The sequence below is a fragment of the Leucoraja erinacea genome, chromosome 26, assembly GCF_028641065.1.
Source record: "Leucoraja erinacea ecotype New England chromosome 26, Leri_hhj_1, whole genome shotgun sequence".
Classification (NCBI taxonomy): domain Eukaryota; kingdom Metazoa; phylum Chordata; class Chondrichthyes; order Rajiformes; family Rajidae; genus Leucoraja; species Leucoraja erinaceus.
This window is the reverse complement of record NC_073402.1, coordinates 28,392,453-28,411,260: the sequence shown is the minus strand read 5'-3', so window position 1 is coordinate 28,411,260 and position 18,808 is coordinate 28,392,453. Positions and strand designations below refer to the sequence as shown.

General features: G+C 42.5%; 1 protein-coding gene across 1 annotated transcript; it reads left to right on the top strand.

Annotated features, from left to right (window-relative positions):
- rpa2 (replication protein A2) lies at positions 1–17,639 on the top strand. Its single transcript, XM_055656569.1, has 9 exons — positions 1–132; positions 5,113–5,231; positions 5,705–5,806; positions 7,326–7,439; positions 11,900–11,974; positions 14,018–14,128; positions 14,748–14,870; positions 16,493–16,587; positions 16,670–17,639. The coding sequence occupies exons 1-9, from the start codon at positions 114–116 to the stop codon at positions 16,752–16,754; spliced, it is 843 nt and encodes a 280-aa protein (XP_055512544.1). The 5' UTR covers positions 1–113; the 3' UTR covers positions 16,755–17,639.
- The last annotated feature ends 1,169 nt before the right edge of the window (positions 17,640–18,808 follow it).

Sequence of the window (18,808 nt, the reverse complement as noted above, 5' to 3'; positions counted from 1 at the left end):
CGGGGGCTCTGAGTAAGAAGGCGAGCGAGTGGACGAGGCCTGTTTGGCGGGCTTTCTGCTGGCGGGGCGCGCCCCCGCGGTCAGTGTTCGTCCGCCGGGCGCTCGGTTAAGGGATGATGTGGAACAGCGCGGGTGAGTGCGGCACACCGGCTCGGCTTGGGTCTGTCTCATCGCAATCGACCTGCCGTCTTTACCAACGTTAAAGTGTTGTGCTAACATTTTCCATGCTCTCTACTCCAGCATTTTGTGGAGCATGGACACAAAATGCTGGAGTAACTCAGCGGGCCAGGCAGTATCTCTGCAGATAAGGAATGGGACGTTTCGGGTCGAGACCCTTCTTCACACTGAGCTGTGAAGTCTGAAGAAGGGTCTCGACTAGAAATGTCCCCCATTCCTTCTCGCCAGAGATGCTGCCTTCTCCCGCTGAGTTATTCCAACATTTTGTGTCTATCTTCGGTGTAAGCATCTGCAGTTCCTTCCTACACATGGGTTCAGTTTAATTTATGATTTAGTACTATCACAACGTTTAAGAAACCTTTAGACGGGTACATGGGTAAGACATGTTTAGGGATATGGGCCAAAGGCGGGACGTGTAGTTGGGTATGTTGGCCGGTGTGGACAAGTCGGGCCGAATGGCCTGTTTCCACGCTGTATGACTACACACAGTCATCTAGCGAACTGGGGATTCAGAGTGAAAAATGCATTATTTAGGAAGGAACTGCTTCAGAAAAAAAAGCAGCCAATGTGATTAAAGGCCCACACTAGCCTGGTCATGCTCACATTTCACTCCAGGAAGAAAGTATTGGAATCTAAAAACTGAGGCAGCAATCAGGCCACTGAGCATGACATGATGTGTACTTGAACTATGGATTGTATTTAGTTGCACTAAACACTTTTGGGCTTTTTTTTTGCACGTTTGGAGTTTATTATCCATGTGCATTGCATTTACTGGCCTGTTATGTTGCTGCAAATAAGAATTTCATTGTTCTGTTCTTGGTACTTATGACAATTAACCATTCTGGAGTAAAGAAGGGATGCTGGCCTGGGTGGAAGAAAGACAAATCTCTTGATTACAGAAATGGTGGAGGGGATACTGGGGCTGATTACCTAACTGGACTCTGCAATTGCATGTATGAGAACAACATAGGTGTTGTGATGAATATGTAAATGCCTGTGCCCCTTTAATATAAAGGGCTTTGCCTCGTGATCGAGAGCAGGTGACCTTGGAGCAGTGTCCCTGGGTGGGGCAGAATAAATCATACTTACAAGATGTCGGACGTGTTCTCCTTTTGCTTGTGCTAGTCACAACAGGGCCTTACGTGGTCTCAAACATTACATGGTGTCAAAGTAAAAAAAAAAAACCTAAAGAAAAGAATGGCAGGACTCAAGCCCACCGGGACCACTCTCCATGCAAGGAAACGTGGCCAAGAATTATAAGGACTGGATAAGGGCATTCCAGCTGTACGAGGCGGCAACAGAACTAACAAATAAACCAGATAATATTCGCTGTGCAACATTCCTCCACGTAGCCGGGCCGGCAGCTCAGGAGATTTATGAGACCTTTGAGTTTACCCAGGAGGAAACTGACAAAATACAACCCCTGAAGGATAAGTTTCAGACATACTGTGATCCAAAAAAGAACTTAACTGTCTCAAGATATGTCTTTAATACACGTAATCAGCGGCGAGGGGAGACCTTCTCCAGCTACCTGACTGCAGTGAAGTCTTTAGCCAAAGATTGTGAGTTTGGCATTATCCATGACTCATTGCTACGAGATAGAATTGTCTGCGGCATCACCAGCCAGCCGCTCCGGGAAAAACTACTACAATGCGATGATTTAACACTAGAAAAATGCAGTGACGTGTGTCTGATAGCTGAAGCAGCAGCCGAACAGATGAAGCAGATTGCCCCAACCGCCATCGACACCGAAGAGACAGTTGAGTATGTGAAACGGGACAGCACCAGTCGGCCTTGGGGCCGAGGCAGGGATTCGCGACCCAGCCAAACACAGACAGAAATCCGTGATTCTGGTAAGGATACCGTCTGCCGGTCATGCACCCGCGCGCATAAAGGCAACTACTGCCCTGCTCAGTACATGAGATGTTATACCTGCGGAGAGATTGGACATCTTTCCAGATCCCCCGACTGCCCGTTAAATAGAGCGCCCAACAGCCGCCCACGTCCCCGACAATATGATCGGCGAATCAGCCAAAAGGCTGCTACAAATGCCATACCCGACAAACAAGGCTGAAGTGCAAACGTTCTTGGGGATGGTGACATACATGGCTAAGTTTATTCCGAACCTCTCAGAGATCACCGCCCCACTTAGACAGCTAACAGAAAAGGGAATAGCGTGGCATTTTGAGCAGAAGCACAGACATGCAGTAGACAAGCTGAAATGTCTTCTCACTTCACCACCCATACTCAAATTGTACGATGTGAACGCGCCCGTGTCAATTGCCACAGATGCTTCCAACAGCGGATTTGGAGCGGTCCTGATGCAAGACGAGAGACCTGTTGCATACGCATCACGACGTGTGAACACGGCCGAGCGCAACTATGCAACTATAGAGAAGGAGCTGTGCTCCATACTGTATGCATGCAGAAAGTTTCATGACTTCATTGTTGGTCAGTGCACAGTAATTCTTACTGACCACAAGCCATTAGTAGGCTTGCTCGCCAAGCCACTACACAAATTAAGCCCCAGGCTCCAACGCATGCGAATGCACCTGCTACGGTACGACCTGGAAATACGGTGGAAGCCGGGACGTGAAATGTTTGTCCCCGATGCCCTGAGCCGGCTGCCCAGTGCAAACACACCTGCGGAAGAGTACACCGCACTGCCGAACGTGATACATGCTGTAGAAGCCATCCTACACATGTCAGACGAGCGCCTTGCGCAGTTCAAGGCTGAAACAAAGAAAGATCGAACCCTAACACTGTTGTGCGAGTGTATAAGGAAGGGTTGGCCTAGTAACAGGCATGATCTGCCCTCGGACTTGACTCCGTTTCATACATACCATGACGAGCTGGTTGAAGTTGACGGATTAGTCTTGAGGGAAAACCGAATCGTAGTCCCCCAAAGCATGCGGAGGCAGATGCTGAACGCGCTAAATGAATCACATCTGGGAGTAGTGAAACTGAAACAACGAGTCCGCAATTTATTTGCGTGGCCAGGAATGAACGCACAGATTGAGGACACTGTTGGAAATTGCTCGATATGCCAGGCGACAAGGAAAGCACAAGCAAGCGAGCCGCTCCAACCACACTTCATCCCCAGCAGACCTTGGTCTAAGGTCGGCGTAGACATCTTCCATCTGGATGGAGTTGACCATTTGCTTGTAGTGGACTATTACTCCAAGTACCCAGAAATAGCGCAACTGATAGACATGACGTCACATTCGGTGATACGTGAGATGAAGGGCATGTTTGCCCGGAATGGCATTCCTGACTTGGTGATGACTGACAACGCGAGACAATTTGTCTGTGCTGAATTTCATAGGTTCCAGGATGACTGGGAATTTGCCCATGTCACCTCAAGTCCCATATATCCACAGAGCAACGGGCAGATAGAGCGCTGTGTGCAAACTATAAAAGGTATCATGAGGAAAGCCAAACGCAGCGGCCGTGACCCGATGTACGCCATCCTCGAATACCGCAACACCCCACTTGATGGGACAGGCGGCTATGCCCCCTCACAGTTACTGAACAGTAGACTGTTAAGAAGCAAATTGCCATCGCCTCTATCACTCTTACTGCCTCATCATGTCCCTCCCATGGGACCACAACTGGCCATCCGACAAGAAAAACAGGCAGCATACTTCAATGCGAAGGCAAGCGTCGAGCCGCTGCCGCGCCTGGAACAACAACAACAGGTATGGTTTCATGCCAAACCAACTGAGTGGCAACGTGGCCGTATTGCAAGAGAAAACCTGTCCCCTCGGAGCTACGTCATCTCTACACCGAGCGGTACAGAGTTCCGCAGGAACAGGAAGGACATACGACCTGCGCACGAAGCAGCTGAGCCATGCCCTGACAGCACGCAGCAGACAAGTGCGAACACTCTCCCACAAGGAGGAACCCCTCACCCAGGAGGAGCTAGTCTCCCAAACTCAAGCGAACTATCACAGGCCGCACCACAAGGGTCTGTGGTGGGGGAATCGGCTCAAAGCGAGCCAAGCCACACTCGCACAGAACAGAAATATGACACAGAACGAGTTGGAAAGACGACTTGCACGAGAAGTGGGCGATTGTCAAAACCCCCAACTCGACTTGTTATGTAAAATTGTTGGGCAATTTTTTTAATAGTTTTGTAGTATGACGAGCACTGTGTTATTTGTGGTACTTTATCCACATTAAATTCATTAAGGTTCAAGTTATTAATTTTGACCAACGTTGAAGGGGGGGGATGTAAGGTAATTTAAGGGAAGGGGGAGAATTGTAATTAAAGTAAAGGGGGAGATGTGATGAATATGTAAATGCCTGTGCCCCTTTAATATAAAGGGCTTTGCCTCGTGATCGAGAGCAGGTGACCTTGGAGCAGTGTCCCTGGGTGGGCCAGAATAAATCATACTTACAAGATGTCGGACGTGTTCTCCTTTTGCTTGTGCTAGTCACAACAGGGCCTTGCGTGGTCTCAAACATTACAGGTGTCACTCAAATAGTTCAACATCTTGCAGAAGAAGGTTGTCCACTTAATTAGCATCTCGTACCTGCCACTGGGCACAGTGGCTGCAGTGTATACCATCTATAAAATGCTCTGTGATTAAACTTCCAGGTTGCCTTGACAGCATCTCTAAAACTAGTAAAGTCTCCACCAAGGACAAGGATGTTGGAATGTCACCACCTCCCTCCCAGTTCCACATCATCCTTGCATGAAAATACATTATAATTTCTTTGTTGCTGGCTCCACTTCCTGGAACTCTTCCTGGAAGCATTATGGAGTGCCAGCTACTCTTCCAGGAAAATTAGAGATAGGGTTTATATACTGGCCTTTCCCAGAGATAGTATCATCTGGGGGGGATAACATTTCTCTTTGGAAAGAAAAATAAGGAGATAAGGAGATGGCTTTTATTTTACTTTTGTGGCTGATTTCTAAAACTGTTTTACTAGGTACTTTTGATGGTGGTTATGGAAATTCTGGAGATGGTGCTGGAGGAGGAGGAGGATACATGCAATCGCCTGGAGGATTTGGTTCTCAGGCTGGAGGTAGCCAGAGTGACAAAAAAAATGTAAGTTCATCAAAAGGTGCACTTTTTAAAAATATGGAAATTCTCGTTTAAATGGCAGCCATAGGTGCTGCATTAACTTTGGTTTACAACAGTAATTACTCAGCATAGGCAGTCAGTCGGCTTTAAAAAAAATCTTAAACTGCGCATGCACAGTTTTAATTATTACATTTACATATTGTGCATCAAAAATGGTTCATGCTGGTGCTGGAAATTTAAGCAAAACAAATTGCTAGAGGAATTTGGTGGGTGAAGCAGCATCTGAGTAAGTAATGGTCAGATCTCGGGTTGGGACCCTTGTTCGGACAGCCGAAGGATTCCTCCACACTTATTGCCCACCAAATTCATCATCTTTTACGTGGACAACTGTTTGTGAATAGTAATCTTTTAACGTGATTACCTTCTCTAAAAAAAATGTTATAATGGATCTGATGAGCCAAGACCTTGTAGCATTAACTTTATTTTCACTCTAATAGAGATCCCGGACCCAGCAAATTGTTCCATGTACCGTGTCACAGCTGATGTCGGCTATACAAACAGAGGATATTTTCAGAATTGGAGAAGTGGAGTTATCGCAGGTGAATGAGAACTTTAACTTTAATTAAATATACTCTGATTTGATATCCGTAGAGTACTATTCGAATGTCGTTCAGTTTGTGAGTATACATAATCTTTGCAGTAACAGTTGCTTTGAAATACAGGTCCACCACCGATTTTCCAGCACCCTTCGTTCCAGAGCCTTTCTAGATTATCTATTTTGCTGTAGCAACAGAAGTCACGGCCTGGGGAGGGGGGGGGGGGGGGGGGGAATACTGCCTGCAAATTTGTGACCGAGGTCGGCTATGGGAACGGATTTGTCGGCTCCGGCCGATCAGGGGTTGCAGAGCCCCTGCCGCAGATGGCAAATTCGACCTGCCGATTGGCTGCGGAAGTCGGCTATGATAACCGATTTGCCCGTTTCGTCCAGGCCAGAATTCCAGAGGCCTGGCCGCAGGGGGTAAATTTGACTGCTGGAAGTCCTTCCATTTGCATGGAAGTCCTGATGAGGTCGAAATTGACCGCCTCACCTGGCCACATTTTCGGAGGGACTTCTGGGATTTTGTCCAGATTTGGGGGGGGGGGAATGAGATTCGTTGGTGGACCTGCACCTGAAAATTATTTGAGATCATTATCTTATTTTATAAAAGTACATAATATTAAAAGAATAAAGATAAATCTCAATGTCCCAGAGTTTTGAAATAGTAAATACTAGAAATCATCTTCTAAAATTATATCGATTCTGTGGATTTGAGAAGCAAATAAATGTCACCCCATAATTTAAGAGAAATGAAACAAATCTAGAAACATACAAAATCTCTCTCTATCATTTTTCCACACTGAACCCACTTACTCAGTTTGTCTACAATCCTTAAGCTTACACACACTCCCCTCCCTACTCGCAATCTAATCCAGTTTTGAATCTGTTGCAAAGTTACAAATGTGACATTTGGGCTTCTCGTCCAAATTATTTTCATAGATTACGAGCAGCAATGACCAAAACTTCAATTCCTATAGTATCCCACTGGTCACAGCCTGTGAAGCTGAGGAAGATTTTCTCATTTTTTAACCAGTTTTCAATCCATATCCGCATGTTACTCTCATCTCCACATGCTTTAAGTTTGTAACCAACTGCCTTTGTTGAACCTTATCAAAAGTTATCTGAAAATCAAATAAACCAAATCCTCTGGTTCCCTGTTAACCTTTCTGCTAGTCACATCCTCAAAAATTCTGTGGATTTGTCAAAATGATTTTTCTTTCTTAACTTCATGCTGTCTGCACAATCTTATTAGTCTTTTCAAGGTGCTCAGTTATTACATCTTTCATACTAGATTCCAGCATTTTCCCGATGAGCAGATCATAGGTTTCTCACCTTTCTCTGAGATGATGGGGTAACATTTGCTACTCCAATCCACTGGAACACTTCTAGAAGCAATATGAAATGTGAAGTAAAAAACAAATATACTGGAAATACTTTGCAGGTTCTCTCCACATCTGCTTTCTGACCTAAGGATTTGCAGATGTTTCTAATTTTATTTATATTCTATCTGCAATTTGCAGGTAACCGTGGTTGGTGTGATCAAAGACTCAGAAAAGGCCCCAACAAATATCCTGTACAAGTTGGATGATATGACAGCACCTGCTATGGATGTGAGACAGTGGGTGGATACTGATGTAAGTCATGCTTAATGTATCCAGTAAGCCTTCGCTATAATGCACCACATGGGGTGGGGAGATGATGTCCGTTATTAGCCATTCGTGGAGGGGAGAAGATTGTCCACTATAATCGAATAAGGGGGTTAATATGTAAAGTACTATTGGAAAAAAAGTCAATAAACATACATTACACTAGTAGCAGTAAAGGACACAAAATACACAATAACTCGGACGCCGGTTTTGTCACGTTAGAGTTGCTACCTTACAATGCTAGAGGCACGAGTTTGATCCTGACCTCGGCTCCATGTAGCAGCGTGGGATTCCTCTGGGTGTGGCGGCGCTGTTAACAGCTGCGGCTCGCCTGCAGTCCGTCTGTCTTTACTTTTTTCTGTTGTTTTTTTTGTCTTGTTTTGGTTAAGTTTTAGTTTGTTGGGTTGTGTTAGAGGGGGTGGAACATGTTCTCTGTCTCTTCCTTCGGGGGAATGCGACTTTTTCATGTCGTATCCCCCTTCTCTGCCTCCGTCTGCGCTGAGGCCTAATGGCGGAGCTGGCGGCCTCCAGCCTGCGACCGACCCCGAGGCTCCGGAGGCAGAGCCAGCCAGGACTTACCAACGAGAGGCTGGCCGTCTTCGGGGCTGAGCAGCGGTGGCCCGACTTGCTGGTGCGGCGTTCTGGCTTTCGGCGGCGGCCTGGGGCTGATGCAGCGGGGCCCGGAGCTGGGGCAGCGGCCCGGAGCGGAGACGGCGGGACCTGGAGCAGCGACTGCGGGACCAGAAGCTGGCGCGGCGGCCTGGAGCTGGGGCAGCGGCCCAGAGCGGAGACTGCAGGACCCGGAGCTGGGGCAGCGACCTGGAGCTGGGGCATCGGCCTGGAGCTGGGGCAGCGGCCCAGAGCGGAGACTGCAGGACCCGGAGCTGGGGCAGCGACCTTGAGCTGGGGCATCGGCCTGGAGCTGGGGCAGCGGCCCGGTGCGGAGACTGCAGGATCTGGAGCTGGGGCGGCGACCTGGAGCTGGGGCATCGACCTGGAGCTGGGGCGGCGGCCCGGAGCTGATGCTGTGGCGGGCCATCTCGGAGCGGAGACTGCGTTCCGGCTTTCGGCAGCGGCGACATCACCACGGAGGTCCGCTGGACTGGAGAGCGGCATCTCCGGCCTGGATCGACCGCCTCAGCGCAGAGGGAGAACAAGGAGGGAAGAGATGGAAACTAAGACTTTGCCTCCATCACAGTGAGGATGTGCTTGGTGAACTCACTGTGGTGGATGTTTAATTGGTGTTTATTGTATGTTTTGTTATTATTGATTCTGTGTATGACTGCAGGCAACATAGTTTCGTTCAGACCGTAAGGTCTGAATGACAATAAAGGATCTATCTATCTATCTATCTATCGATTATCAAACTTTTGAGGAAGCAGATGCTTTGGTAGGCTTTCTTTGTGATTGCATTAATATGCCTCTCGTAGTTTCAACTAGAAATTTTATTTTCTAGATCCATTTATGTAATTCAAGTTATATATGACAATAAGTATAATAAGTAAACTTATTCTAACATATACCCATGCACATTTTCATTTGTGGAACCTAAAGTGAAGAAAAACCATTTGGCGGTCTTTCAAGATACAATGAAACAAAAGTATGATATTTAGCTTAGATTTTGAACGTAGCATTTTTCAAAGGGATGGATTTTAAAGTGCATCTCAGAGGAGCAAAAACACGAGTGGAATTACAGTGCTTAATAATTCAATGGATGAAGATATGACTGAGCAAAATTTAGAGGAGCACAGACCCAAGGGTTGCATGGTGGAGGTTGCATAGTAAGTAGGGCAAGACATTGGCAAGCTTTTAGAATCTGTGTTTTCAAATTTGAAGTGTGGACCAGATGCTAAGCAGGTTAAGTTGTACATTTTTGAATGAAGTTCAAATTAATGGTTTATAAAAGTCTGGAAAGTGCCTTGCCATCGAGATAAAAGGAGTGAAAATTTCAGCAGCAGGCGAGCTGAGATGCAGGCGAGCTGAGATGCAGTTGAGACAGAAGTGTGCACTGTTGGAAAAACAGCAGATGTGGAGTTCAGGCGAGTTAGAATATCCATGTTGTAAACTGTCTGGGCCACCATTGGGAGTTAAAAATCAGGAACCCCCAGGTAAAGGTAATATAAAACAAAGTTAACGCCCAACAGATTAGGCAGTATTCTTGGAAAGTTAATGTTTTAGATCAGAAGATTTTTATCAAAACTGGGAAGGAACAAAAAAATGTTGTTTTAAATTGAAGCAAAGGTGATGGAAGGGATTGATCAAACAAATGGAATATGTGATAGGCTGAGGTCAGGTTTGCCAGTGAGATGGGTTAATGGGACATTTAGAAGATGATATCGTGGGCAAAGAAGTGTAAAGTGAAGATAAACGCAAAATGCTGGAGTAACTCAGCGAGAGAAGGAATGGGTTACATTTCGGGTCGAGACACTTCTTCACTCTGAAGATGGGGCTCGACCCGAAACATCACCCATTCCTTCCCTCCAGAGATGCTGCCTGTCCCGCTGAGTTACTTCAGCATTTTGTGTGTATCTTCGGTTTAAACCAGCATCCGCAGTTCCTTCCTACACAAGAAGTGTAAAATCCAAGAAGGAACTGTGACCTTTGAAGCCAAGAGATGCGCAGAATTAGAAGAAAAGAGAAGAAAACGGAAAGAGAGGCAGCAACAACCAAAGCCCAATCTGCCATCTGGAATTAGCTGTGCTGAATGTCGATGAACTTTCAAAGCCAGGATTGGACTCATAAGCCACCTGAGAGTCCATAAAAACAACAGAACGTAGACTGTCATCCTCAACCTCAAGGGATAGTCACGACGATGAAAGGGTTGCTAATAAGAGTTGAATTGACTTGAGTTTTTGGAGGGACCCATGGTTCAGGTTTGCAATATTGGCCATTGATGTGATGTTGGGGTGTCCGTGGCATGGGAAATGTTGAGTAGTGGTGAGGCAGATATCAGTGCGCATGTGAACCTATGTTTTTGAATGACTTTCCTGACGAGAAAGAAAAAGACTAAGAACAGATCTCTAGTTTCCTGAGATAATGATGCAGCAGCAAAGATCAAAAGTTGGGAAGTTTTGAACATTTGTAATACACAGGATAAGCCATGATGAGAATATTGTTCCAGTTATTGTCAATATACTTTGGACAGATTGTGAATAATCTAGGAAGTATGCAAGAAAGATTTATTAGAATTATTCCAGGGATGAAGAATTTTGGATACAATGATGAATTGGAATACCTTGTCGTTGTTGGTGAAAAACAAGTAGTTGAAGAATTTGATGTGGTGTACAAGATCATAATGTTTAGGAGTACATAGAAGCTTTTCTCTTTGACAATTCACGAGTCAATGATACATTTGAAGTGATATAGGGATGTAAGGGGAACTTTTAAACGTGAGTATTTGTAATCTGCGTGTGGTGGAAACGGTCACTTTTAAAAAGGGAATTGAATGGGTATATGTGGGGAACTCATTTGTGAGGCCTTGGGCAGAACGTGAACAAATGGAATTGTTATGATATGCGATCTCTACTGCGAACCAATATGGACATGGGCTGATTGACATGATGGTTATTATTGTTGGTAAAGATGTCATTGATAGATGATTCTCAAGTTACATTTTGAAAGACTTGAGTGAAACTGGCAAACGGCAACCCACCCATCATAGCCATTTGAAGTGTTTAAGAAGGAACTGCAGATGCTGGAGAATCGAAGGTTACACAAAAAAGCTGGAGAAACTCAGCGGGTGCAGCAGCATCTATGGAGCGAAGGAAATAGGCAACGTTTCGGGCCGAAACCCTTCTCAGACTGAAGAAGGGTTTCGGCCCGAAACGTTGCCTATTTCCTTCGCTCCATAGATGCTGCTGCACCCGCTGAGTTTCTCCAGCTTTTTTGTATAGCCATTTGAAGAATGGTTTTCCAGATCCTAATGTTTTTTTGGCGGCACAGTGGCGCAGCGTTAGAGTTACTGTCTTACAGCATTAGAGACCTGGGTTCGATCCTGATTACGGGTGCTGTCGTATGAAGTTTGTATATTCTCCCTGTGACCGTGTAGGATTTCTCCAAGTGCTCCAGTTTCCTCCCACATTCCTAAGCCGTGCAGGTTTGTTGGTTAATCGGCTTCTAGCGTGTAGGATAGAACAAGTGTATGGATGATCGCAGGTCAGCATAGACTTGGTGGGCTGAAATGCCTGTTTCTACACTGCACCTCTAAACTAAACTAAAGAACTTGGAAGCTAAAACATTTTTTAATATGTTTAGATTTCTGCCAAATCATGATAACTTTATTCCTATGACTGAATAACAAGGTACATCTAACCACTGATATAATATATAAACTTTCTTTCCCTTTTCCAAACTCTATAATTGCCATTATTTCATGTTTATATTTGTTCTTGCCTGCTTGAAAATATTCTGCTTCACTTTGTTTTTCACTGATGTTTGTTTTAATGCAGGAAGCTGGAAGTGAGAATATTGTGGTTCCTCCAGGCACCTACGTAAAAGTAGCTGGCCATCTCCGATCATTCCAGGTGATACAGGTCATTTTTTTGTCCTATTGATGTATCAAACTAGGTCAGTTTTTGTAACTTGTTTGTTATTATTATTGATTAATGTTTAGTTTAAATGCCCAGCTATAAAAGCAATTATGTTCAAAATCTGCATAGCAATGGTTAACAGTTATATGGTGAAAAACAGGACATTTTATTTGCAGAATTATGTTTAGCTTGAATGTGATCAGGTGTTTTGCCTATTTCTGAATGGAGGACACATTTCATATTCAATTGAGAAGAGAACTAGACTGCCTGATGGAGACAGGATTTGAATAATGTTAATTCTGACTGTCGGTCCCTTTTCTGCAGTCTACAAACAAATTCCTCTATTCATTCTGGAAGGTTACTGTCATTCGATAAAATCTTTGAGGTATCCATGCTGCTATGGGAGGCAAGGAGGGGGAGGGGTTCCTGAAGCTCTGATAGAAATTCATACATCTTCTCTACACAAGCCGTTTGATAACTGGTGGAGGGCAGCAGATGTACTTTTATTTTATTCAAGATGGGCAGTAGGGATAAACGGAGACTGACATGGTAGCACAATGATTGGGTAAAAAATTGAGGGACTTGATTTATCTTAGAAAAGTAGGAAATAATCAAGGATGGTCAGCATGCCTCTAAGAGGAGACCCTGTCTGACCAATAGGATTGGATATACCCAGAGATTATAGAATTGATAAGGAAGGACAGTGAGATTAATATAGTCTGAATGAACTTCAGCGAGACTTTTGCCTGGGTCCCTTTTGACTGACTACTGCTAAAGGTATCAGCAAAGGAATCTAGGGTAATTAGACATTGGGACCAGGAACATTTCATCTTGCAGAGATGCCTCTAACTAGAGTGTGAAGACTTGAGACAAATCGTGATTTAAGCAATTATTTTTCACGTCAGGGGTGGTTGATATTTTGAACAAAGTACCTGTGTGGATCGTGAGGCAGGTACTGTTGTAGCATTTAAGTATTTGGATGAACTCTTGAAATGGCAGAGAAGGCTGAGTAAATGGCCAATGGGATTGATATAGGTAAATTATTCAAGGTCCTTTTTCTTGAGTTAGAGCGATATAGGTAAATTATTCAAGGTCCTTTTTCTTGAGTTAGATAGAGCTCTAGGGGCTGGTGGAATCAAGGGATATGGGAAGAAGGCATGCATGGGTTATTGATTGGGGACGATCAGCCGTGATCACAATGAATGGCGGTTCTGGCTCAAAGGGCTGAATGGCCTCTTCCACCTATTTTCTATGTTTCTATGTACTCTCACTGTAAATTCATGGTCAGTTTATTGTCACAAGTACCAATTAAGGTACAGTGAAATTCGATCTACCATACAGCCATACTAAAAAAAAAGCACCAAGACACACAACTACATAAAAGTTAACATAAACATCCACCAGAGTGGATTCCACATTATTCAATGTGATGGAAGGCAATCTTCTTCCTCTTTTTTTCTCCCGCGGACAGGGCAGTCGAACCATCTGCAGTCGGGGTGGTCGAAGCCCCTGTGTCGGGACGGTCTAAGCTCCTGCGGCTTGGAGTTCCCGAAGTCAGTTTCTGACCAGAGACCGCGAGGCACCCTCGGTGGAGTACCAAAGCGATCCCAATAGGGATCGCGAGCTCCGTGATGGTATGTCCGCGGTGGAGCTCTCGTCAGTCTCCAGCAAAGGCTCCCAACTCCTCGATGTTAGACCATAGTGCGGACGGAGATTAAAATCGCATCTCTGTCGAGGTAAGAGATTAGAAAAAGTTTCCCCGACTCCCCAACCTCCCACATAAAACAAGCTAAAGACCACTAAAAACATACATTTAACACATACAAACATTACGACAAAAGAAGGAAGGGACAGACAGACTAATAGCGAGGCAGTTTTTGCTGGCGCCACCCGGTGGTATATAAACTTAATTGTCCTATTTGTAAAAATAGAGCACGTTTATTGTAATTTAGTTTTGTACTGTGATATTTGGTATTTTCTAAATATTTTAAGATGCTGTATGAACAGATTTCTGATCATTGCAATTATACTTTGTAGAACAATAAGAGCTTGGTAGCTTTTAAGATAATGCCTTTGGAAGACATGAATGAATTAACATCACACATGCTAGAAGTGGTGCAGGCACACTTGTTGCTAAACAAACCACAGGTGAGTACTAAAATATTTGAGAAACTCTGGGCCTTCTGTCATTAGATACCTAATGTTTACATCTGCAACAAAGTGAGAAATCATATTGCACCATAATTGTCAGCTATTTAATTGTATTTGGCCCATACATTGGTTTTGGTAAAGTTTCTAACTGGAAAAGTAAAATGCAAACGCGTAGGGAGGGGACATGAATGCATGAATGAAATTGACAATCCCACTTTGACATTGCAGGATCTTTGTATGAGCTAAGGAGCATTGCTCCTAATTTGTTTTAATGCGCAATAACGATTGTGTACATCCAGTATGGGTTTGATCAATTTCCAAAGCAAATTAGAATGTAATTTTTATTATCAAGGGTGTGTCATAGGAATGTTTGTGTATGCAGAACCTATCTTTACTACTCAACACCTTTTATTATAAAGAGTGGAGATATTGAATAGGGTGGGTGATTACGAATAAGGGAAAGAAAAATGGTCAATCATTTGCCATGGATGCCGTGAGAAAGAATACCCAGCACTGTTGGAATTAATTGAATTTGAAGTTCATTGAAAATGTAAATCATATATTTATTCAAACCTCATAGACCAATGAAGCTTAGCTTGGATGTCTTTTTTTACAGTCTTTACCTGGGGGATCTGCTCTAGCTTTGCGCACTTCAATGCAAAATGAAGGGGGTGCAGTTGGAATATATGCTGGTGCTAATGATGCTCTGATGAATGGTCTAACAAATCAACAAAGCCAGGTAAAATAAATTAAGCATGAAACTTGTGTAATAACATGTCATCTAGTTGTCATATTAAATGCACATTGTTCAAACAAAATTTATAGCCAGAAATTGCATCTGTTGGAGTTGACTTGTTTGTGTGCATAATATGACACGCGTGCCTGGGATTAGATTACTCTACTGTCATTTCCAGGTGAATTAAAGCCCATCAAGAAATCTGTTTGGGCACTTTGATTCTTTATTCGACTAGGTGTATCCAATGTTTTACCTTTGTGGAATACTTTTTAATTATTTTTAATGGGCATGCTAGTGACATAGGATGATGTGACAGGGCAGCTTTAGAATTTAATGCAAGATGCTTCCACTACTTCACAGCAGCATACTGTACATAACAAGACACTCTAAAGGTCTTGTTATGTAAAGGTAATGTTGACGACCTACGGTTTTTCTCAGTAACTTCAGCAGATCTCTGCAATGTCTTTTAGTTTGCCACTCAACACTTTGTCAGGGAGGTTATCTGGGAACTGAATGTAAAAAATGAATAATTAGAGACCATCTGGACTAATTCCATCTGCACCTGGTCAATAACCCTGCAGGTCATAGTTTTTCAACTGCAGGTTCACATCTGTTTAGTGATTAGGGTTTTGCCTTTACTGCACTTTCAAGCAGTGAGTTTCGAACTACCACCGCCTTTGGGTGGAAAAATAATTCCTAATTTTCCCACTAATCCTTTTACTAAATACTCTTATCTGTTCCCTGTGTCTTAGATGCCCTGTCAAAGTAAGAAAGAACAACATTTGTTAAGCATAAAAGTAAAATTGTTAACATTTCATTTTAATATTGTCGTGCACATGGGTGGCAGCACAGGTCAATAAGGCAATTTAAACAAAAAGTATCAACCAATCTCAGATTTAATTGACATGAAATTTAAAAGCAAGTAGGTTATTCAAAATGTGTAGGAAGGAACCACGGATGCTGGTTTACACTGAAGATAGACAGAAAATATTGAAGTAACTCAGCAGGACAGGCAGCATCCCTGGATAAAAGGAATGGGTGACGTTTCAGGTCTGAAGAAGGGTCTCGACCTGAAACGTCACCCATTCTGTGCCGCTGAGTTACTCCAGCATTTTGTGTCTATCTTTGAAGTTATTCAAAATATATTTTGATCCTTGGCATGATTATATTTGGAATATTATGCATAGTTCTGTCCTTGTTCTGAAAAGGATGGAGCAATATCAACACCCTAGGTACAGCTGGAAGTGTAATGTTATTGGTCATGTTATTTTGTATCTGATGTGCATTTGCTGATGATATTCTGAAAAAACATTGTTAAGGCTGCCATTTGTGTGATTAGTGTGAGGTAATTACTGTTGCCCCAAAAGGAATACCGAAAAGAAGTTTAAAAATAAAAAAATCTCACTCCCTTGCCTTATCAAAGATCTTAACAATAAACACCGCAGGCTGTCAGTTATTGACAATAGTGCAATTGCAAATTAATACTTTAATTTTACCTAATTGTTAACAAATTTGGTTTTTTTTAAATAGATACTGGAATCAATGCCTTATGTTCCCATCAGTAAAACTTGTAATTGAAACTGAACTGCATGTTTTGTAATGCCAACATTATAATCTTCATTTAGGTATTGAATTTAATTCGAAATTGTCGGGAACAAGAAGGCATGAGCATTGACTACATGAAGAGAACGCTTAAGAATATGAACATTGTTGCTATCAAGTGAGTGTCCTTTTTATTTTGGGTAAATACCCATGATAAACCTGTTAAACAAAATCTAGTGTTACAATTTTGTTTTATATAGGCAAGCTGTGGAATTTCTGAGCAACGAAGGACACATTTATTCTACAGTGGATGAGGATCACTTCAGATCAACAGATGCTGAATAAATGTGAATCAAGGCTGTTTTTCGTATAGGAACTGTTCCAAAACGTGCTGAGTTCATCTCTTGGATACTTCATGAAGTGTGGGTAAACTTAAATAGAATTTGAAAGAGGATACTGCTATGCAGTTTGCTTAGGTTCTGTTTTATAATGTTAATGCAGCAACTTGACTGAAGTGTTCTTGAACTTTCCAAATATCTCTTCTGTAATATTGCAGCGTGGTATCTGATTTATAACTCTATTGCTGTAATAGACCGCTGCTACTACTTGGATCTAAAATGAAGATATAAATTGTCTTAACACCAAGTCTTGTAAGCATTTTTTGTTAGTTGTATAAAGTTAATAATAAATTACATCAATGTATTTTGTTACTTATTGCAATCTGGACAAATTCCATGGTCACTGTTATTTGATGCATAACAAGATCTGTAAATGCCACAAATCATGAGCATACGTTAAAATTACCATGGTGTGAATAGCGTGTTTCACTTTCTCTTGGTCATCTTAGTGGAAAAGGAGTGCTAAATGTTGTTAAATGCTACAAAGTTATGTGGTCTATGAGTTGGCCGGAAAAGTGTAGAGGAAGGTAGGTTTGTAGTTTGAAAGGCAAATTTTATAGCAGATCTTCAATGAATATGGACTGAAATTAAATTGAAGTAAGTAAAGACCAACATAAATCTGGCAGTCTCATTGAAATTTAGCTCATTTGCTTAGCCCATTATTCCTCTAGATTTTTTCTTTATCTTTCCTTCTTAACTGTATAAAGCTATTTAGAATTATGAATAAAGATTAAACAATATTTTCAGTGAAGTGATTGGCATTCATGTGATTTAAAAAAAACCGTTATCAATAGTGTTATAACATGCAATAAACCATTTTATATCACATTAATTCTTCTAAATTGCATTTTATTCCACTAGTATTTTGTTGAATTGTGCATAATTGAATAAATGTAATGAAAAACAGCTTTTTAAGGTGAAACGGGCAACTGTCAACAATGGATGAAATACTTGGTGATTGCACAGATCAAAAGTTGGAGGAACATGATTTAAAAGGACAAATTAAATTTTGTGACTGAAGTAAACAATTTTGGGACAGTTATAAGCAGTACTTCGCAGGTAGAAGTAGATTGTCCAAGAAGATGGTTGACATCAAAACGCTGTTTCAAATATGGTAGCAGTGTTACATAACTTTATAATCAAGAGATATACAATGCATTTCATGAGGACCTTTAATAATTTTCCAAAAGGTTTGGGACTAATTTTAGCATATGTGCTCTTACATTGAAGCTTTACTTCACCCAGTCAATTCCTGAAAAGCCAGAGTTGAATTCTACTAAAGTAGAAGTGATTTAGCTGCTCAGCTCATTGTAGGCAATTATTGGAATGGGAGCAATTGCTACTAAGTTCCTTTATTTCAACTATATTGTCAGACACTTCTTGTTTATTGAGGCGTGACTACTTCAGTTTTGCTCTGTCCATCTTTCATTCACTTAATGCACCTGTCTATCCAAAACTCATGCCCAACTTTCACATGATCCTAGTTACTCATTGCAGACAGGTGCATGACTTGCATTAGTCCAACAAAATGATCTAATAAATATCCAATCATCTTTATTTTGGTTTGCATAGCTTCATCCTTCCATCTTTTATAACCACCAGTCTTGGAACTATTGGAAAACCATAGCATAGTAGATTGACATAACAGATCAATAGCATATGTGATCTAGCAGGCTTTCCACTCTACACTGAACCACTTGGACAATAAGAATATTTACATCGGGCTGTTCTTCATGGACTTACAGCTTTGTAAGCATACAACAACTAAAAGTACAACCCCACTGTCCACTTTACACTTACCATTAAACTCGGATACTGGATCTCTGCTTGTCTCCATGCAATTGGATCCTTGACTTCCTTATCAGCAACCTCCATCAATGCAATTTGGCACAATACTTCCTCCTTGGTAACTATCAGCACAGGGCACTATGAGGCTTTGTGATCAGTCCCCTGCTCTCACTATCTGTCCAGACATAACTCCACCACCAGATTTAAATTTGC